The 22747-nt window shown below is 36.0% G+C and overlaps 1 protein-coding gene across 1 annotated transcript; it reads right to left on the bottom strand.

Annotated features, from left to right (window-relative positions):
* Positions 1–626: 626 nt before the first annotated feature.
* LOC145640802 (cytoplasmic tRNA 2-thiolation protein 1-like) lies at positions 627–8960 on the bottom strand. The gene is made up of 11 exons (XM_081692036.1): positions 8786–8960; positions 8485–8599; positions 7528–7670; positions 4157–4276; positions 3888–4000; positions 3509–3601; positions 3311–3351; positions 2482–2548; positions 2286–2397; positions 1682–1877; positions 627–1047 (listed from the first exon to the last, which is right to left on the bottom strand). Exons 1-10 carry the CDS (start codon positions 8879–8881, stop codon positions 1710–1712), a joined length of 1068 nt encoding a protein of 355 aa, XP_081548162.1. The 5' UTR covers positions 8882–8960; the 3' UTR covers positions 627–1047; positions 1682–1709.
* Between the last annotated feature and the right edge of the window lie 13787 nt (positions 8961–22747).

Raw genomic sequence — 22747 nt, 5'->3', positions numbered from 1 at the left:
TCAACTTTATATTAGAAAATATAACATAAATCTCACTAGAAATGGGATTAAGTGTAATATTGAGTATTTTTGTGATTTTTGAAATTATACCAAAATATGTCAAAATGGATCTCTATTTGTAGAGAAAAAAAAAATATATATAACCGTTGATGATTTTTTTTTTTTTAATAAATTTAAAACGGCCAAATTACCGTTTAAATTTAATTACCGTTGCTAAACGGTAACATTTTTTGATTGGAGGAACAAGCTGACAGGGACGCGTGTCAGCTTCCTATTCGCTGGACTAACGCGCCCTGTCAGCAGCTATATTTTTTTTTTTTTTGCTTTGCTGCCTACAAAACGACGTGTTTTGGGGGATAGTTCTTCAGACCAAACCCCAAAACTCGTCGTTTTGAGGGTGTGAAAAGCAAAAAAAAAAATGACGGTTAGTGCTATTGCTGGGCCCCACGATTTCACTGTTCATTTTCATTTTTGCTCATAGGATGAGCAAATTTAATTATGCTCATGAGCATATTTTGCTTTGCTCATTGGTGGGGAAGCAAATAAAGCAATTTTGCTCATCAATTTTGCTCATGAGCAAAATTCTCCTCACTGATGGGAATGCTCTAAGCTTCAACAAAGATAACTATGACTATGGAAAAATTTTCAAAAATTAATTTGTTGTACAAATTACTTTTGTATACTTTAAACAGCGATACAAAGATGATAATTAGATGTAATACTACTATCTTCAATTTAAAATTAAAATTACACGCAACCACTAAAAAAAACTAGTGAGGTAATATAGTGAAGTAACATAATTTAAAGCTGAGAAACTGTAAATTGGCGAATGGCGAATTAATTCCCCATATTGGACACATACTGCAGTATGCCCAAAGACAAGAGCAACAGCTAAGTGACGCATTAGAACTGCTGCACCAAAAGGTTTCGATCTGATCACCTAGTTGCAATGTTGCATTTCTAGCCACAAACTCTCTTGCTCAAAACGAATTTACCAAAAAAAAAAACAGCGGTCACTTGGTACAAAAATGCTTGTTCCTGGCTTGCCTGCGAAATAAACGATCCTGTTTAATTTTATTAGACAGGAGAAAAGTAAGAAACATTCACCTTAAAAGCCTATAGCAGTAAAACGACAAAAATTGTGCAAGCAATCAGGAAATACAAAGAGAATCTAATGACATTGCAATGAGTTGGTTCCTAATTCCAGATGGGATTTAGGGAGATGACTAAACAGCTAAGGCAACAATGCCACAAAAGTCACAATTTGTCATCTCATACGCTGGTACTGGTACCCCGTAATAGACAAACTGCCAAAAGAAAGAAATATCAACACTAAAAATAAATTCAACCAAAATTTCAAGGCAAAGGGAAAACAAGCAGACCAAACCACAACTTGATATAACGAATATACACAATTCAACTTAAACAGACAGATTCCATCACAAATGATTATGGTTCATTGTCAAGTTGTATAAAATGCTTAAGATCATTATAGTTAACCATGAGAAGGACTCAACAGTTTTAACACAGAATCCATCTTTGCTTTTATACGTAGAGCGTAGTAAGTTGTAGTAGTTAATACATCTCCAAACAAAATAAAAATATTTCAGTACACTTCTCATGTTATCATGAAGAGACAAGATACTTAACAGCAATAACCTGAGGAGCACACTATACATACCAGAAACATTCATGCAAAGGTATTTGCATCAAAAGTCTAAATTTCCACATGGTTTTCCTTGGACCTCCTTGCTTCCAGTCAAGTGTTTAGCTTCCTTTTTACACTCGTCATTATCATGAACACGACTCCTTCCAATTCCCAACTTAGGAAGACCACGGTTCAGTCCATCAAGCAACACACAAGCCTTACACCATTTCTGCACATAAGACCCAAAAAACTCTTAGCATTCTTGGAATGAGAGAACAATGAAGCTTGCCAAGACTAGATATAGGGAATTATTAAGCTTTAAGGATTTCAAACTATTCAAGAACAGGAATAAGTTCCTCTCTTTCCCTTGGGAAATCAAGTTGCAGTTCACTGATAAACCAGTCCGTGGCAGACCTACTGTAACATAGTGATGACAGAAAGAGATGCATGCCTGAGACTAAAACCGAAAAAGGTACTTCACAGATATACCCATAAGTCTTGGAGTAAATGATATAGACACCAATAAAACTATCAACAGTTTTAATAATCAACTAATGGTGAGAATAGGATTCTAGACTTCTAGCTGTAACATGTAGACATCGGAGGTATATGTTCAAAAGGAGAAGGCAGATGATACCTGGCTTGATATATAACCGCAACGCTCACATATTCCCTGCTCTGGCATTTTTGTTGAAGTGGCAATCCTGAACCTCTCGCCTGATTTAATGATATCAAGTATGGCACTAGGTCTGGATGACAACATTCTATCAATCAGTACACATTTGATGTCACCAGAAAAGAAAGTAGAAAGAAAAGGTTCGATAAATAAAAACCTAATCCTCTCCAAATCCTTGATGAATTCCCGGGCAAACCCACGATATGCATTTGGGGAGTAAATACCTGCAATTAACACAGAGTGAGTATATTCAAAATGATAAAGAGTCTTCAAGGAGCAACATTTTACAAAAACATCATGGAGAATCTGAAATGTAGAAATTTTCAAGATAACTAAAATCAGCCTCCACTAAAAGCTATGATAACTGATAAACATCACACAACTCAGGTCTGTTCATTACCATTTTTTATCCAGTTTATTTGAAATTTAATGAAAATATGATAACCACAAAAAGTAATGTCCAAACTTTTTTTTTTTGGACAATTTTCGAAATCAACATGATAACTTATTACATAAGAGATTTAGTTAGAGTTCTACACACCTATATCACAAGACTTCTAAAATCATAAAACCAAAAAATGAACAGTGACTGATGTTGAATGGATCCTTAGCTATGGTTGAAGTGGATTGAAAAAAAAAAAAAAGTAAGTCGAAACTTCCTATATTAGCAATACTTGAGTTGTCATACAACCTTAGAGATTAGGGCTTTAGATATAATATAGTTTGAAATCTAGAGTTGTGCCAATCAATGATTTCTAGTCTTTATGCATTTTAATCAGGCCTGATTAATATAAGAACTGCAAAAGTAAGAAATACAAGAATAAGCTACTTCCCATTCAAATTATACCCCCGCCTCCTATGAAACTATTTTGGTCTTTAGTTCAGTTAAGTTGGTCGGTAACTTTTGGAGCAAAACATGTGAATGAAAAGCAAGGACAAAGGAATCCTGAAAGAAACCAGCCAGAAAAACACAAGTATATACTTACATTCAGTGGAGAAGTAGTCGAGCCTCTTGAAATAAGCATACGTAAATGGTGTAGTCAAGGTTTCACAGAAAAAATCTAACCAATACATAGCAAATACACAGTAAAAAATCAACACTTTGTAGCAAATGTCACAGCCAGATCAGTAAAATTTAAGTGAAGCTAATAAACAAATAAGGACTTTAGCAAAAAAAAAGATATATAACAATCTCCTTCTCGTAAGTATACTTAAACGGCTTGCATCTTGGAATAGGTCCATCTTCACCGGTTGTTATTGAGGTGCATCTACTCAATCTACAAGTGAAAAGCTACCAGACTCAGCCATAAATAGGCAGGAGAAAAAGCAAACGAGGAAAAACACAAATACAAGGCTTGATTAGTTAACCATGTGGAAATTCAACAAGCAGCTTAAGCTAGAGTTGTAGTAATGGCTTCCTAGTTCCCTTTTTCAGTCTACCTAAATCAGAGCAAATTCCTCTTTCATGTGTTTGGAGAGAGAGAGAGGAGGGGGGGGGGGGGGGGGGGGGAGGAGGGTTACAGAAATCATAAAGCTGGGAAAGACACCAATAAGAGGTTATACCTGGCAATATCACCACGTAATATGTTCAAGAGCACTGTCTCAGCAATATCATCTGCATTATGTCCAGTAACAAGCTTATCTACTTTCAACATTGCAGCACCTCGATCAAGAGCCTTAGAGATGAATAAGCATGTTAGGTAATACAAATAAATAACTTACTAATTTCTCAAACATGAAATAACCGAGCAGGAATTTCTCATTGAAATAAACTTTCACTGAACAAAGGAGATTCGATTATCAACATATGAGTGCAATTAGTGCTGACATACCTGACGCCTAAATACTCCACAGAATGTGCAGTTATTCTTCAACCCTATCATCTTCACTATCTCATCCATAGTCCACCCATATAAATCTTTGTACGACACAACTTTCAAGGGTAGCCCGTACTAAGAACAAGAAGTACACAAATCATGAACATCACCAAACAAATTCCAACGGGAAAATAAACAATAGACATATACTAAATTCACTAAGCATGGAATAAAAGTACAAATGAGTTCTTGCACAACAATTGGATATGGCTGTCAGAATTAGATATGGATCGATTAAATTCAAATGACACGTTCTACAAAACATCCAACATTTGACGTGAATTTGGGCACACAGGCACAAAGCAAGTCAAATTAATACAACTAATACTTGGTCCATATTAGTTTTGACATTTTCCTAGGCACGTAATTTTAGGTGATGATTTGTTTGATTTTTAAATTACCAGTTTATTGACAATATAGGTGTGACAAAGGATGATGGGGGTATTCTGTCTATTGAAAAAGTAGGTGATTATGAGTTTTTTTTTTTTTTAAAAAAAAAATTACAAGAGTATATTTCAACTTTATAGCATTGGACTAGTGGAAAAAGAGAGGTGTAATAAAATTATACATTTGCATTTTCCAAAATAGAAATGTACAAAATAAATGGGCATATGAAAAGGAAACTTTATTAATTAATCAAGGACAAAAAGAGTGTTGCTTAAATTAAATGTAAGATTAATTATTTTGATTACTCCATAAAAAAACTTCTCAAAATAAATAATAGTTGGCGAAAAAAAGTAAACTTTAATACTACCTCTAATCTTATTAGTTCTACCCACATTTATTATCTTTTTTGTTCCAACAACTTCTACTGTATTCTGATTTTGGTTAACACATTTTACTATCTTACCCCACAATTTTTCTTACAATACCCCTGTTGCCCTTGATGTTTTGATGATAACACAAGTCAAACAAGTGGACTAATGTATTTTGTCAGTCTTGTAGTCTGTTTATAAGTTACAGGAATCACTCAAGGCAAAGGTAGTCAAAGAGATCAGCTGAAGAGTTCCTTGTAGTCTGTTTATAAGTTACAGGAATCACTCAAGGCAAAGGTAGTCAAAGAGATCAGCTGAAGAGTTCCTGTGAAGGAACTAGAGCTTCGGAGCAGAAGCTAAGGAAAGAAGACTCGAAGCAGAGACTTCTTAGAGAAGCATAAAGTCTGAAGTATTTTTCTATTTTAGATTTTATGTAAGTGAAAAATAATTAGGATTAATGCTAAGTGGAATGCGTTTGAAAAAAGGATAAGTATTGACTTGCTAAAAAATAGGATAGTTTGTTTAAGAAAATCTTTTGAGATTTTATCTTTTAAGCTGATAATTTATTTTCGGAAAAATATATTTGCAAAACCAACTTCCTAAGCTTGCGAAACTCATTGTTGATTTAGTCTTCTCCACTCACGAACATGCTGCTTCCTTAAGGCTCAACGTGCCCTGGTTTTTAGGACACAATTGAAAGTTTTGGAAGTGGTGTAGAGTAGTGGCGTTGATATGCAGCAGTGGTGGTGTGAGTGGTGGAAAGTGTGGCGTTTTCTCCAAGCAATATTTTCCTATAAATATCGAAGTTATTTTCTATACTTTTATCTTTCTTTCTTGTTCATAAACGAGTCAAGAGTCGCATTCCACTTAAGTGTTTTTCTTAATTACTTTCACTAGAGTTTATCATTGAATTGTAATTTGGGAATTGGGAGTTTGAGTGAACTCTAAGAGAAGTTAGAAGAGAAAGAGAGAGAAGAGAATAGAGAAGAGAAGAGTAGCAAGTAGTGGGACTTGCTGCTGGGAACTTCAAGTTCATAGAGGAACTTGAAGATTGATTCTTTAGCTTGTAATAGGTTGTTTGCCCTGTTATAGTGGAGAATCTTTCCTAAAATCCCAAGTGGTCGTGGTTTTTCCTCTTGTTAGGGCCAAGAGGTTTTCCACGTAAAATCTCTCTGTGTTCACTTTGAGTTCCTGTAGCTTAGTATTTTTCAATTCCGCAAAAAGTTAGCTCAATTCTCTTAAACTACAATTCACCCCCCTCTTGTAGTATTCCTCTAAAGTAACAACCCCCTTTCTACTCTCCCTTCCTTACATTATTACACTCACCACCTTTGTCTTGCTTTCCTTGGTTTGTGGATCTAAATAACTAATCGTTTTATCCTATATTTTTATAATTGCTTCTATTAAAAGCTCAAAACTAAAACCTATCAAGGGAATCCTATCAATGATGCTGATGATATTCAAAAATAGTGGTATATATCTAATATTCTAATTTCTATTAGAAACTATTGGGAAGTACTGCCATTTATCTACCTAGCAGGTTGGCATTGATGTGCCTATAACGAGGAAAGGCAACAGAGTTAGCCTAATGGCAAGAGAGGTTTTATGTGCTTCCATTACCAATGCTAATATAGATGCTGCGCTTTTTTCTATTGAAGATGCAAAAGCTCCAGGTGTAGATGGTTTTAATGCTTTCATTCTATTATTTCTTTCATACCTGTAATATTTATAAGCCTATCAATTGCACCTCTGTCGCTCTTGTGCCGACAAAAAATAATGACAGAACTGGATAAAGACCAAGATAAAACAAGAGAGATCAAATAACCCAGCAACATTCCTTTCCTATTGTAACAACGACAATTAACAAAAAAGGAGGTAAATATACTAACAATGAATGATGATCAACAATCCACAAGTTCTGTTTTCAACTGGAGACTGGCAACAGCCAAACTTGGTTAGTAATATGATCTAATATTCTTAAGTCTCCCCCAAGATCATTCCCTACACATCACATTACCTCTCTTTCTTCCTAAACAGCCTCACTCCGGAAAAAAAAAAAAAAAAAGACAAAAGAAAGGCTAAACTTGTATAAAAGTAAAACTATGTGAGTGTAAATGGTACTAGCTACTAATGACTAGATGTTAGGAATTTCACAAGGTAGATTTTAGATAGAGATTAGACACATGGGTACAGTAAGTGAAAGCTACTAATCTAGCTTTTGGGTGACTAAAGGTAGCATTTCATAATATATTTTTTTTTTCTAAATTCACCATTTATCTGTCAGAGTGTCAAGCCCCATACAATCGCTACAACAAAAGTTCAATTTCTAATTCCTTAACTTCAATTAGTTAATTAGACCACAAATGGGTAACAACTAACATTCAAATGATTCAACATAAACTAATAATAAAACTGCTAATCACTAGTAGAAGTGTAAAGCAGTTGACTGGCTACAACAACTTTGTCAATCATGTTCACTAGAAAAAAAATTAAAAAAAATTTAAACTGAATTAAAGGCATATTCAATTTACAGCTGAAATTTCATTGAAACTAAAAAATTTACCAACTCACTTGAATTTCATTCCTCTTGACAGTTTCAAGCGAGTCATCCCTGTAACCAGTGATGCCTTCATCTATAGATAATAGAAAGAGATCCAAGCCATAGTTGTGGCGACGGTTCAACTCTGACAACACATATGCAAGGACAGTGGAATCTGAAAAGCAACTAAACGTCAGGATCAGAAACACATCCAGTTGCTATCAGCATATCAGGGGTGAAAAAATGGATTGAAGTTTGAGTTTTATAGCGGGTATTTTAAAAAGGTTGTAAAATCTCTAGGTGCTATAGCAGGTAACATGATCCTTTATCCATCTCACTTAGTGCCAACAAGAATTCAGACTGTTATAACAAGTTATCGCCAATTAATGCCCAAATTCAACTACTGCAAACCGCTATTTAGAAGAGTGACAGTACTTAAAATAGAGATGTTTTACAAAAATCTACAAACCCAACAAACGAAAACAACTATTCCGTATCATATTGTTTCTGCTTTAGATTACTACATAGACTATCAACTGCTAGAAAATAGAGAACTGCAGTATTCACTACAACATACTTGTACAACTAACCAAAGGGAACTCTAGCAAGCTAATTGGCATTGACTTAAAATGTTAAATTATGTATAACGAATGAAAATCGCTTTATATTAATATATGGTGGGATATATAAGATTACCTTCATTGCAACAGTTTATACAGCTACTTGTTAGTTCAATTAAATGACAACGATAATCAAAACAAAGTTCAGCTCCTCGATGCAAAGGAAATTTCAGGCAATAGCAATCTTGTTTGTTAAATGAGAAATTGACCCAACAAACATCATCCATTCACTTCAATGCCAATTAATTTCAGACATCATAAACACCAATATTAACGAAATTTCTAACATTAATTAATCATCCACATGCTAAATTTGCAATTAGATAGTTGATGATCATAGTACCAATTACATTCTAATAAGTATTTTACCTTTTCCACCCGAAGCGCCAATTGCAACACGTTCCCCCGGCTTAAACAGCTGATTTTCAATTATGCAACTATGTATCTCTTCTTCAAATACAGTATAAAAGCATTCCCTGCAAATCTTTGACCCCCATAAAATAAAAAATAGGGTTTTAGCATAACGTATAATTGCATATACAACAATATATTAGATTAAAAATTGCAAAATGTACAAAATGTAGATAATTTGGAAAATTGGGTATAATCTAAGAATCATAGCAAACAAAAACGAAGAAATTGAAAAAAAAAAGGGAAATCACAGAAAAACCTGTTGGAGGGTTTTAGGGCGTTTAAGAGCAGGTTTTCTTTGATTACAAAGGAAACATAGCTTAGCTCCGCCATTTCTAGGTTTCGCCGCCTCCATTTCCTCTGTCGTCTCACCGGCGACAACCGAAAGCTGAAGAAATACTTCTGATTACAGCTTCACTACCAAATTTAAATATTTATCACGGGGAAAGGGAGAATATTAGGCCTGGTTTGGTTGACATAGGAAATAAATTCCCATAAAAAGTTGTATTTCATGGTAAATTATTTCCCAAATTAAATTTTTAGGAATTTCTTCGAGTTGTTTGGTTGTGACAATGGAAAGTTGGGATTCCCGTGAATTTTAAATGACCAAGGAGGGCTTAGGTAATTTATTTCCTACATTTTGTGGGAAGTGGAAATTCCCATGAATTTTAATTTCCTCCAATTTTGCTTTTGTGTTAATTAAACAACTACCCAAATTACAAAATCCCATTATTTTGTCAACCAAACAACCCCTTAGAGTGAGATAGTGATGGTAAATCCTTATTATATCTCCATTTCATTAGACCATTGTTATAGGTCCAGTAGTCCATTTGAAATAAAATGTATCTTGTTTTTGGTCTATTTATTCAGTCCATTTTTATTACATTTTACTAGCTTTAATTATGTCCAATTTAGGGACTTAAGTTGTGACTTCTCCTAGAAGTTTTCGGGATGACTTTTGTGGCTCTCCTGTAAGCTTTAGATGGGATATCTTGTGGCTAATAAGTGACCAAGTTAGCAGCTTGTAGCTGAGCATTTCACACACACAAAATACAGAGAGAGTGAGGGTTTTTGTGAAGAGCATTCAATTTCAGAGTTTTCTAGGTAGCCTTTACAAAACTAGTTATTGCCGGAGGTTGGATCATCGTTTTGAGGTTTGGTTTAGTCATAATCGTCTCCGGACAGAAATGCTATCTTTTAAGGTGCATTCTACTCTTTTGCTCTCTAACTTCAATCTCTTGTTGTTTGTTGTGGTTGGTGGGTGTGTAAACCTTGTGTAGACAGATTTGGGTTTATTTTACCCTCAATTATCAATAAAAGAAGGTTGGATGGACTCCTTAAACGGCCCCATGGTTTTTATCCTTCACATCGAAGGGGTTTTCCACCACTAGTAGAAAAGTTAATGGGAAGCCACAAATGGGAAGCGGTTAATGAAATCCGCTTCCCAAAAACCCAATTTAGCTTAAAAAAATGATTATGATACTAATGGGAAGCGGTTTTCGGTTCAAACCGCTTGCCATAACATATAAATGGAAATATTAAAAAATAAATAAATAAACCCTTGCACTCATTCACTCTATCTCTTTCATTTAGCTATTTCTCCTTTATCTCTCCTCCTTGCACTCCCTCTCTCTCTTAACTCCACCGTCGCCTCCCACCGCTGTTGGCCCACTCTATTTCTTCTATCTCCTCATTCACTAGTGTTGGGATGGTGTTCTAGCGACTATGGTAGCGAGTTTTGCGATAGGTACTTCGGTTTCTAGGATGGCAGCAACGCGCCGCTCTTCTCTCCCCTCTTCTGCATGGCGTCCAGATCTACCATCTACCCCATTATTATATTCACATTCGAGGTTGGGGTTCTCTTCTTATTACACTACATGAAAAAATGAAATTGGTACCGGTTCATTGACAGGGTAAAGTCGTATCCCCTAATCAAAAATAATTCCTAAATCCTCTAACTAAAGTAGATAGGGAAGTAGGGTCGATCTCCACAGGGAAACTAGTCTTTCTATTCCTAATTAACTAAAATAATCTAGATTATGAAGTAACCAATATTTATATTTGAATAAGAAACTAAACTACTAAGATTGAGAATAGGGAGAAAACAATATATAAAAGGATCTAGGGCATAGGTTCACCAATAAATAATACTCCAGGGTAAAACATAGTAATCAATCATTGGCATTGCATAAATAACATGATTAACAGGCTCTCGCAATTTATTAATCAACATAGATCTAACAGGCTCTCGCAATTTACTAAATCTAAGTTCTTATTGAAAATAGCCTTTAATATCAAATTAACATCTGCTCGATTCATCAATTCAATATTGCTATACCTTTACAAGCCGTAATTGTAAAGCGTTAAAACAATTCAATAAGAAATTATCATGCAATATCAAGAACCAATAATAGTCCATCATCAATGCATCAATTAACCAGATTGTAAAGGGCTTTCGCTACGTATTACAATCACAGAATTAATCTACCGGTATCAAATCTCATCTCTCCAATCTTGACTTAACCATTTATAAATTAATCTGCCTATTGAAACTAGACCTAAACATCAATTCTCATCTCTCGAATCTTGAATCAATATTGTCGAACTCATGCATAAAAGATAGGCCTAATCTAGTCACAGAGCATTAAATCAATCAATAGGAAATTAATCTAGCATTGATAATTAACAACAATAAATTACCCCTTCATATTATTCATGGATCCCCATAAGCCCTATAATTAAACTTACCCCTTCATATTATTCATGGATCCCCATAAGCCCTATAATTAAACTACTCACACATGGTAAAAACTAAACTAATCAAAGCAATAAAGTAAAACATGATTAAAGGAATAAAATAAACAACTAAGATTAAGAGAAGAGAAATCGTTACCAAAATAAAGCTGGAATTAAAAGTAGAATTAAGAACAAAGGTTTAAGAGAAAGAAATCTAAGAAAACAATTAAGAGAGTAAGAAAGAGTAAAAGGAAAAAGAGAGAGAAAAAGAGATATCCTAAAATCGTATTACGGAGGAGTATATATACTCCGTACAAATCCTAAACTAAAACAAACTAAGACGACCCTAATCGTCGACTAATAAATACACGCGCCCGATCGGGCGAGGCACCGCCCGATCGGGCACGCCTTTTGCTCCCTAATACTAATCTCGCGCCCGGTCGGGCGCGTCACCGGGCGCCAACCTTAACTTCTCCCGCCCGGCCGGGCGCGCCTCCGGGCGCCAGCCTCTTTGGCCGGGCGGTTCACTTAGGCCACTATTTGGACTACGATTGGGCTCCAATTCTTCGGGTCAATCTGGGTTTCCTCTTCCGGTCTTGAATACTCGGTCCAAATGCCCCGGTATCACCTACACCGAGCCCTTAATCACCGGTTTGATGGCTCTAACCGGCCCTGGGCTATGGAATCTGGTCGTGTTTCTCCAATGCTCGTGATTGCTCCAAAATATCTCGGGAAAATACTCCACAAGCATAAATCCCTGCAAAAGTCAACCAAATCTACGAAAACACTAGAAAACACCAATTAGTAATAAAAGTGGCTCTAAAGAGCCAAAAACACTACTAATTATGACCAAGAGACGGGGGTAAAATACTATATAAAATAGACTTATCAAACTCCCCCAAGCCAAACCTTTGCTTGTCCCTAAGCAAAGATATCATCAATGAATCAATAAATATGCTTCACCCCAAAAAGTAGAAATCAAGCACAAACGATCCAGGGTAAATCAAATAAACATGCTTCAAAATCAACCAATCAAATCCATCTAATTACCAATCTTCCCTAACAATTGTCAAACAGAGCAAACCATAAGAGCATATAGAATTCAAGACTAGTGCTCACGCACTCAACTCTCATTTATGTGGCGAGTAAAAGATGTACTCGATCGCTCTCCCTCCAACCCCTTTATGTGAACAATGCCCTCCCAACTCACACTCTCGTGTGTATAAAACAATGAACGCTCAATCCTACTAGTCGACTCGAAATATGTCAAATCATAACTTGCATTGATAAAAAACACTTTCACATTCATACAATTCTATGCACAAAGGTCAGAAGGTCTTTAAAGCTTGTAATGTAAGGCTAGGGTAAAGGGTAGGATAAATTTGGGAATAAGTGAGAGAAAAGCTATGCTTAAAGGAGCCATATCCTAATAAAACCCATGATCAAAATAAATAATGATCATACATCTCCAACAACATAACTAACTCCAACAAAAACCAAATATACTCCAATCATAATAAACAATCCCAACTCTTACATATCACTCATAAAATATAATAATGAAGAAGTGGAGTGAGTAAACAAACTTTATTTCCAAACTTGAATTTTTCATTGAAGCTCTATTATTTTTCTTTGATCAACCTCCAACTAGAACATTTGAACATTTTTTTTCTTTTGAAGTTCACTTTTTTTTTTTCAACATATTTTTTCTTTGAACTTCTCTTTTTTTTTTCTTTTTTTCTTCATAACATCATGCTTTATTTTTTCAAGAAAATATAACTCTCAAACTCATCAAAAATAAACATGATCAAAAACAAAATAACTTCTCAAAAGCCCACCCAAATTGTGCAAATAATAAGCACACTACAAACTCCCTCACCTCACTCACTAATAGCTCCCCCAAGCCAAGCTTGGGACTAGTAACCAATGGGGCAAAATAAGCTTGTAATATGGCTAATAAACAACAAGAAGTCAAGGCAACAACATGGGTAGCAAGAAAGGAACAAATGTATCTACAATATCTGGAGGCTACCTAAAAGAACAAATGCCTTCGTCCTCCTCAATGTGCATAATAATGAATCATATAAATATTACTAATAGTTGCAAACCAATACTCAAATTCATTGACATACCAGGAATTATGGAACTATCACACATTCCTTACCAAATCAACTAGTCAAGCACTATATTCACAAGTAGTTGGACAAAATTGACTGTGGGGAATAAATTTCAAGCGTCAAACCCCTAGCTTGAACCGGTTAACCGGTGCCAAAAGTGCCTAATATATATATATATATATATATATATATATATATATATATATATATATATATTTGTTTTTTTCCACTTAAAAATTAAATAGACTAAAATAAATAACAACATCAAAACATAAAGCCAATATCATCAAAAATTTACAATATATAATAAAAAAAAAATTACAATATACATCAATAAAATAGTTCGATTACAACGTATAAGTACAAAAAAAAATTACAATATAAATTAAAAAAAAATTACAATATAAATAATAAAAAAAAACCCCATTCACATCTAAATCAATATTCTTGTATCTTGTTTCTTCGATTTCAGATCTAAATAACATACCTGCACCGATTAAAAAAAAAATCAATTAATATAATTAAGCTTCAAAAAACAAACCCAGAAATTTATTCCCAAAAATTCAAACCCAGAAAAAAATTGAAATTGAAAAAACCCAGGAAAAAAACCCAGTATTCGAATAAACCCAGAAAACGAAAAAAAATTGAAATCGAATAAACCCAAAAAAAAAAACAAATCGAATAAACCCAAAAAAAAAACAAATCGAATAAACCCTGAAAAAAAAACAAAAACCGATTAAAATAAAAAACAAAAAACCAATTAAAACCTAGAAAATAAAAAATAAAAATCGATAAAAACAAAACTCAGAAAATAAAAATAAAAAACGAAATAAAATCGCTTAAAGTAAGAAAATAATCGATTAAAATTATATAAAAAAAAAAAAGCCAGAAAATTAAAAAAAAAAAAACGAATTAAGATTTAAAAAAAAAATCGATCAAAATATCGATTAAGACAAAAAACCAGAAATCATAAAATAAAACCTTGGATTAAAAAAAACAAACCCAGAAAAAAAAACGAATTCAAATGATTAACATAAAAAAAATCGATTAAAACAAAATCCCCAAAAAAAAACCGAATAACCTCGAATTGGTGTTGCATGTGGTGCTCTTCGTGGTGGTGCAAGTGGTGGTCTTCAATAGAAAGAAAGGAGGACACGAGGGAGAAGGAGGTGAGGGAGAAGGAGATCGGGAAAGTTAGAGAAAGAGAAGGAGGAGACCGGGGACGCTGGGCGGCGCGTGGGAGAAATGCGAGGAAGTGGAGGAAAACAACGGCGGCTGACTCGATTCTATTGTTGATTTGGGCCCTTTGATCGACATTTCTGTGGGCAAGGCTAGGCCAGAGGTGGTGCTTGTGACGGTGGTTGTTGTTGCGGGTGAAATGGGGGTTGTTTTTAAGGGTTCATTTTGAAAATTGAGATGGGGTTAACTGTAATGGTAATGGTAAATGCAGTTGAGAAGGAGAAGGAGGGAGGAGGAGATGAGAGGAGAGATAAAGAGAAAGAGGAATAAATTAGGGTTAGGGCTGAGAAGAAATAGAAAAGCATCGGCCGCTTTTTTTTTATTTTTTATTTTAATAATTAAAAGGCCGGTTCACAAAGGCATCGGTTCAAACCGGGGGCCTTTATGTTTTTGCCACTGGTTTGAAGTGAACCGGTGCCTTTTATTCTGGTTTAGCTTCCCACCAATTTTTTAGCCCATTTTTAGCACCGGTTTGGACTGAACTGGTGCCAATTAGGGGGTGCATTTTTTATATTTTCTACTAGTGTTAGGGGGTTTAGGTTTTGCGTTAGGATTTTAGTGAATAGGGTGGTGGTGGTAGTTGAGGAGGAGAGGTGGTGGCTGAAACCACATCGTCGTCAATGGCGGAACCTACGGCGGCGATAAACTCGAATGAGTTTATGAAGGCTGCAATTGTCATGGCTCTTCTTCGATTAAAGCTTCTCTATTAACCTCATTCTTATTTCCTTGTTTTTTGCTTCTCGTACCTTCCATTGGAAATGAAAGGTAAACGCTCACAGTTCTCTTTCCTCCACTCTGAATTTCTACATTGTTGGATTCGTTATAATTTATACTTTCAAAATATCAATTTTCCTATAATTTTACTAACATATAATTTGATAAATTAATGGTCAAAGTTGTGTCTCGGCATGCGTGTTTGGTCAAACTGTAACACTTATTAAAATATGGAGGGAGTATTTAGTTTATACTAAAAGCAATTTGTGATAACTCGGGCGAATGTTAATATCGATACATCACTAGATTACCTACCTTGTTTTCAAAGAGACAAAGGAGTTTACAATCGCATAATCAATTCCAGCAATGGGTTGATATTATGCTCGAATCGCCTCGAATGTGATAGATCAATGTACTACCTCCGCTTCAGATTACTCGCAACAAACTTGTTGCGCGCGGACTCCTAGGCAAAGATCTTAAGTATAGTTATTAAAAAATAAGGGAATATACTTGAGTATTAATCCAATCCAAAAAAAAAAGTTAACAATAATTAAAATAGTTAATCCACCACTTACAACGCTACCACCACCACCGAAACCACTCATGACCACCACCAACCCAACGAAACCACGAAAACCACAACCACCACCAACAGTCCTACGAAAACCCACAGATCTGGAAATTAAAACCCACCACACCACCACCAACCCAGTGAACCTGCCGATCCCAGCATCACCACTCGCCCTTGAGCCCACCAATTAACCCAGCGAAACCACTCACGACCACCACCAATCCACAAAACCACGATCCCTTGAACCCACCAACCTACGAAACCACTCAAGACCACCACCACCAACTAGCGAACCCACCGATCTCGCGATACCACCAAGCTAGCACACCCACTAACCCAACGAACCCACTGATCCCGTGAACTCACGAAACTCTCAAATCTCGAAAATACCTTGAGAATGAGGTTAGAGGAGGAAAGAGAAAAATAATGGGAATGAGAAAGAAAATGAAGAAATTTGATGATGAAGGAATAGAGTGAAAAATAATGGGGATGAGGAAGAAGATGAAAAATGAGGAAGAAAACGAAGGTGGCTGGGATGATAGATGAATTTAGATGGAAGGGAATTGATTTTGGTGGAAATAGTTTTTTTTTTTTTTTTTTGAAAACACGTTGCGAGAAATTCATTAAAGTAAATCAATTTCCGCCAAAGTAATCAAGCTTTGGGGAAAAAGACCAAAAAGAACACGTTCATTACAATCTCTAACATCCCATCTTGCAACACTATGGGCTAGAGTATTTCCCGCACATTTAATATGAGATAACGAAAAAGAAACAAAGCTAGACGCTAACTTACTAATATCATCAAAAATCAGAAAAATAGGAGAAAAGCCTACAGTTTTCGACACCATAGCCTTCACCACGGTCTCTGCATCACACTCAAGCTATACCCTTGGATACCCCAACCTCCTTGCTAGTAGCAGCCCAAATCGGCACGCAGCAGCCTCTGCCAAATCAACTCCCCACCCTGCACCTTCAGCTCGTACAGCAACAGCCAATAGACCCCCTTGGTCGGCTCTCAGCACAACACCAAGCCCCAGTTACAGCCCCCAAATGCACATCAACATTTATTTTCACCACACCATCATTGGGGCAGCTCCAATTGTTAGGGGACCTGCATACATAGGGGGCAGACCTGCCTATTTTCACACCATATTCGTTGCTCTCCCTGACCAAGTTAACCCATCCTTTTGCAACCTCAATAGCATTCAATGAAACCTGCTAAAAAATGGTCATATTCCGGCAATGCCACGAAGCCCAAGCAAGAGCAGCCATAGTAGTAAGCTCCTCCTTCGACACTGACAGGGTAAAGTCGTATCCCTTAATCAAAAGTAATTACCTAAGTCCTCTAACTAAAGTAGATAGGGAAGTAGGGTCGAACTCCACAGGGAAACAAGTCTTTCTACTCCTAATTAATTATTATAATCTAAATTATCTAAGTAACCAATATTTTTGGGAATAAATTCTATACTACGAAGAATAAGGTTGAAAGAAATAAAGTAGGGGAAAATCAAATATTAAAAGACCTAGGGCATAGGTTCACTAATAAACAATATTCAAGGGCAAATCATAATAAGCAATCATCAAGCATTGATTAATCAGATTATAAAGGGCTTTCGCTACGTATTATAATCACAGAGTTAATTTACCGGTATTAAATCTCATCTGTCGAATCTCGACTTAACCATTTATAAATTAGTCCGCCTATTGAAACTAAGCCTAAACATCAATTCTCATCTGTCGAATCTCGAATTAATATTGCTAAACTCATACAATTAAATCTGGCCAAACCTAATTGCATAGCATTAAATCAATCAATAGGAAATTAACCCAGCATTGATAATTAACAATCACAAAATTACCCCTTCATATCATTTATTAGATCCCCATAAACCCTAGAAATAAAACTACTCAAGCATCATCATAACTAAACTAATCAAATAAATAAAGCAAAGCATAATCAAAGAAGTAAGTAAAATAGCTGAAATTAAAAGGGAAGAAATTGTTACCAAAAGAAATCTGGATTAATGGAAGTAATTAAGAACAAATGTTGAGAGAGAAGTTAAGAGAGAGAAATATCCTAAGTAGAGAGAGAAAATCTAAAGAAGAAGGTAATCCAAAATTACGTACATAATTCGTACGTAAACATTCCTCAAAAACAAAAATTAAAACTAATCTAATCAGCTTTGAGAAAAACACGCGCCCGATCGGGCCCGCCTTTTTGCCTTACCCGCTGCTGGTGTGCCGCGCCCGATCGAGCTTACGCTCACCCGATCGGGCGCGCCTCTTCCTTGAGGGTCCTTATGCGCGCAGCCGCCCGATCGGGCGTATGCTTGCCCGATCGGGCCCGGTCTTCTTCTTCGAGGCTTGGATTTCGATTGGGCTCAATTCCCCAGCCCAATCTAAGTTTCCTCATCGGGTCTTGATTAATCGATCCAATAGCCCTGGTATCTCATACCGAGCCCTTAATCATCGGCTCTCACCGATCCTGGGCTTCAAGAGTGGCCGTGTCCTTCTAGCTTCCGTAGTTGATCCATGAAAACCCGGGAAAATGCTCCAAAAGTGCAATTTCCTGTAAAATACAACTAAAACTACGAAAACACTAGAAAACACAAATTAGTAATAAAAGTGGCTCTAAAGAGCCAAAAACACTACTAATTAGGACCGCGGGGCGGGGGTAAAACACTATATAAATGGGATATATCAGACACCTTTAAAGCCAACCACACCAACCTTTCGCAGAAGCTACCCAAAGGGGCCTCACCTATACGATCGACAAAGGGGCTGGCAGCCCATATTTCTTTTTCTGCAACACATTCAAAGGTGGCGTGGATTATAGACTCCTCGTGGTCGGAATAGATTGAGCACGTCTTGTCTGGTGTAATATGGCGAAAGAAAAGGCGTTCCTTCACAGCAAGAAAGCCCTTACAAGCTCTCCATAAGAAGTGCTGCAATTTTGGAGGACACCTTAAAGACCAAATCAGCCGCCACACCTCATTCATATTCATATTCTGCTCCCTACTAGGATCACGTTTACTCAACCAGTACCCCGACTTCACACTATATATTCCACACTTCGAGGGCCACCAATACATTCTATCAGGGGGGCTATTAGGAGATAATGGTATGGTAAGAATTTTAGCAGCATCATCAGCATTAAAATTGCAGTTAATGACACTCATATCCCACACACCACTAGTATGGTCAGTTAAGTCACACACTCTCAAGGTCATATCACTCGTAGGCATAGGAGTTGGAACAATAGCCGATGAATTTCCAGGTAGCAACGCATCACTCCACACGCTAATAGCACACCCCGTCCCCACTCTCCATTTAAGACCTTCAAGGAGCAACTCCTTGGCACCACACATACTCCTCCAAGCGTAACTCGGGTCATAACCACTACTAGCTTCAAGAACATCACAATTTTTAAAATATCTTGCTTTCAAAATTGTGTGAATAATAGTACCAGGGTTGTGATGCAATCTCCAAACCTATTTCGCAAGTAATGCCTTATTAAAGCATTTTAAACACGAAATCCTAGTCCACCACTTGCCTTCGGACAACATAATAGCTCCCATCTTTGCCAATGCATTTTGCTAGTCGTCTCTGTAGAGCCCCACCAAAACCGCGCGAACATAGCATGAATTTCATCAATTAGACCATCCGGGAGCTTAAAAATGCTCATCATATAGGTTGGGATTGCCTGAGCCACAACTTTAATCAGAACTTCCTTCCCCGGCTTAGAAAGTAGTTTCTCCTTCCATCCTTGTAGCTTTTTCCCGATTCTCTCTTTCAATCCTGCAAAAATTGCCTTCTTTGATCTCCCAATTATAGTCGGTAATCCAAGATACTTCTCATGACGATCCACTTCCCTGACCCCCAAAATATCTATTATCTCTTGTCTTTGGTGGAAATAGTAAGTTAAGGAAATTTTGTCAATAACTACCAATTAAAGCACGTGTTTGAAAACAACTACCTATTAATTATTTTTTTAAAAGAACTACCACAAAGATATAAAAAGTTTAACTAGCACTACCACTGTAACAATTTTGGCTAAAATCTCTGGTATTTGGGTCTCACTTTTTACCTTTATGAAGGGTAATTTAGTTAATTTAGATGATGATTTTATGAGGTAAAGGTAAAAAGTAGAGCCTACATGCCGAATATTCTAGTTGGAATTATTAAAGTGGTAGTGCTACTTAAACTTGTTACAACTTTGTGGTAGTTCTTTTAATTTTTTTTTTTTAATAGGTAGTTGTTTTCAAAACACACACTTTAATTGGTAGTTTTTGACAAAATTTTCTTAAGTTAATTAATGTTAGAGTTTAAGTTAATAAGATAAAATCAGTTTTTTTAATTAGGGTGTTTAAAAAAAGTAAGGGTAATTTTGTAAAATCATTCAAATAAAAACTTACTAAAAAAGAAAGAAATCACTTTATTGCGAGTAATGTGAAGCGGCCGTTTTAGAAAGTTTTTGCGAGTAAATGAAGCGGATGTAGTATTATCTTTGTAACCCTGCCGCCAAACAATGGGCCTCGATTCCACTTGCCGGCTTCCTTCCAGTTATTCAAGCACCGCTCATACGCCCATTGGATTTGTAACTATCATTTAGATGATCAAGGGGACAAGGGGGCACTTGAATGCTAATTGCAGTTTTACTTCTTAATTTCTCTCTTTTTAATATTAATCCGCAAATTAGTTTGGTAATGTTTACAGTAATTAATTATTCTAGTTAATGGGTTATATATTTTTTTTGATAAAACCCACAAAGGGGAAGCTTAATTACTTAAATCAGAGGCAGCAAGAGAGACGGGATCACATCGTTCCACACACGTTGGCCGACTTCCCAAGGTTGAAGATGAGCTAAATCATGTGCAATTTTATTCAGTTAATGGGTTATATATATAGTCCAATGTTAATATGTTACTGATGAAATCGCTACATTCCAGGTTTAGGATCATACGAGCTTTTGGATCTTCTTGGATATCTGATGCTGAATTGAATATAGACATCTTCTCATCGGAGACCGAGGAAATGGACAAGTACGGAGATCTCTCGTCAATGCGAATTTGTGGGCTTAAAAAGCTACGATAGCACACGTGTTGTACATGATGGGAAGCTTTGTTTGCAAGTAGGACTAAGTGCTGTTCTCTATGAATACTATGATCCATACACTTATTGTTGGAAATAAAGAAAGGAAATTCAAAGGGTCAGATATGGGCACCCGATCAGGCGCCCGATCGGGCGCGAGAAGACGTCTGGAAAAAGGGAGTGTCCGCCCGATAATGGATCGGGCGCGTGTTTGTCCGTTGGACTCCAACGGTTCCCTTGGATTCCTCTTCTTGTTTGATTTCTTGTAACCCCCCATTTAAGAGGTTGATTATGGTGTTTTTAAGGACCATAATATTTGTGATTTTCTCTTCTTTGTTCATAGAAGATTCCTCCATGATCTTTCATCTTCTTTATTCATCTCTATAAATTGGAGGATGTTTTCTGATTTTTATATACACAAGAAATACATATCAAACACAAGCTTGCTTAAACACATACTCGACATAAGTTACTTGGCTCCAACCTTCTACCCAAAAGTGCCTTTGTGTGGAAGTGGTGTGTTAACCTTAGGGAACTTGCCGGCGAATACAATAGTGCACCCCGATTGCGCCGGAATTTCGTTTTCAATTCAGTGATTTGTATCACGACACACCGTACTCTTTCATTGTCACGAGATCATTTTTTCAATCTTCTTATTTTAGAATATAGCCTTGAAAATACTTCTTATATTACAACACTTATAAGATTCATGCTGACATTGATCCACCAAAGGAGTTTCCCTACGAGGATCGTGAGTGTCTAGATGGATTCTGTTGTTCTCGCGGTTATTTGTGGGATTCTCTGCACAACACAAGTCTTACCTTCTTCATATGGAGGCTTAAACAAGATGAAGTCAATCAGTACTATTGGATTCTCCAAAGACGAGTTAGTTTATCGGACATTCATGAACTATGCATTGGCTAACAATTGCATCAAGTTTGGTAGAGTGCTGAACTGCTGATGCTTCACCCTGATTATTCAGCCATTGTGTATATTTTTCTTGGCTTTCAAGGAATGATTGTTTCGTAGAACTTGGAAACTGAAACAACACAAGTGGTTTACCAATTTGAGAAACGTTTTTACTCTTGGGCTGATGCGTTTCTCCTTGAAACTCCTGCTGTGCCATATCTAATCTCAAATTTCCCGCGTCACGCTTTGGTTGACAAACAGAAAGACGACGAGCACGAGTATACTTGCTACTAGAACAAGCTCAAGGAAAGAAGATTCAAATTCAAAACTTAATATTATGACGCTCTTAGACTATAACATCTTTTTAATTTCCAGATTGAATACTTATGTTCCATTAGTTTTTTTTTTTTGAAAACTATGTTCCATTAGATAAAAACTTTCAAGTTTTGCTTAATTTAAATTAGTTACACTTTGTGATCAAATATAATAGTCAACAAGTTTATATGCTAAATATAATCAACTAAATCGTCCATTAAAAATGATTTTCTTATTACTTATTATTTTTAGATATTAGTTATAATTTTGGGTCAAAATTATTAAGGTTGGCCAATAATTATAAACATTAACATAGGAACAATTGATCAATGACAAATTTTTTAGAGCAACATTTGCTTCCATGTTAAAATTATATAAATAAATTACAACAAGATTTTTTTAAAAAAAAAATTGATGAGAACAAATCATCCCAAGCCGTACCTTCAATGTGTTGCTTGATACTTGATAGATACCTTCAACAAGACGAACTAGTGGGAAAAAACATTTACTTTTTTTTTTTTTTTTTTTG

This window comes from Chenopodium album, chromosome 7, assembly GCF_948465745.1.
Source record: "Chenopodium album chromosome 7, dcCheAlbu1.1, whole genome shotgun sequence".
Lineage (NCBI taxonomy): Eukaryota > Viridiplantae > Streptophyta > Magnoliopsida > Caryophyllales > Amaranthaceae > Chenopodium > Chenopodium album.
Note: the sequence above shows the minus strand (reverse complement) of the source record. Positions and strands in the feature narration are given on the sequence as shown.

Coding starts and splice junctions, on each gene's coding strand:
- LOC145640802 (XM_081692036.1), bottom strand. CDS start 8,881: ATGGAGGCGGCGAAACCTAGAAATGGCGGAGCTAAGCTATGTTTCCTT. Junction 4,277..7,527: donor TCAAGAGGAATGAAATTCAA/GTGAGTTGGTAA, acceptor TCTTGTTCTTAG/TACGGGCTACCCTTGAAAGT. Junction 2,549..3,310: donor CGACTACTTCTCCACTGAAT/GTAAGTATATAC, acceptor TGTTAATTGCAG/GTATTTACTCCCCAAATGCA.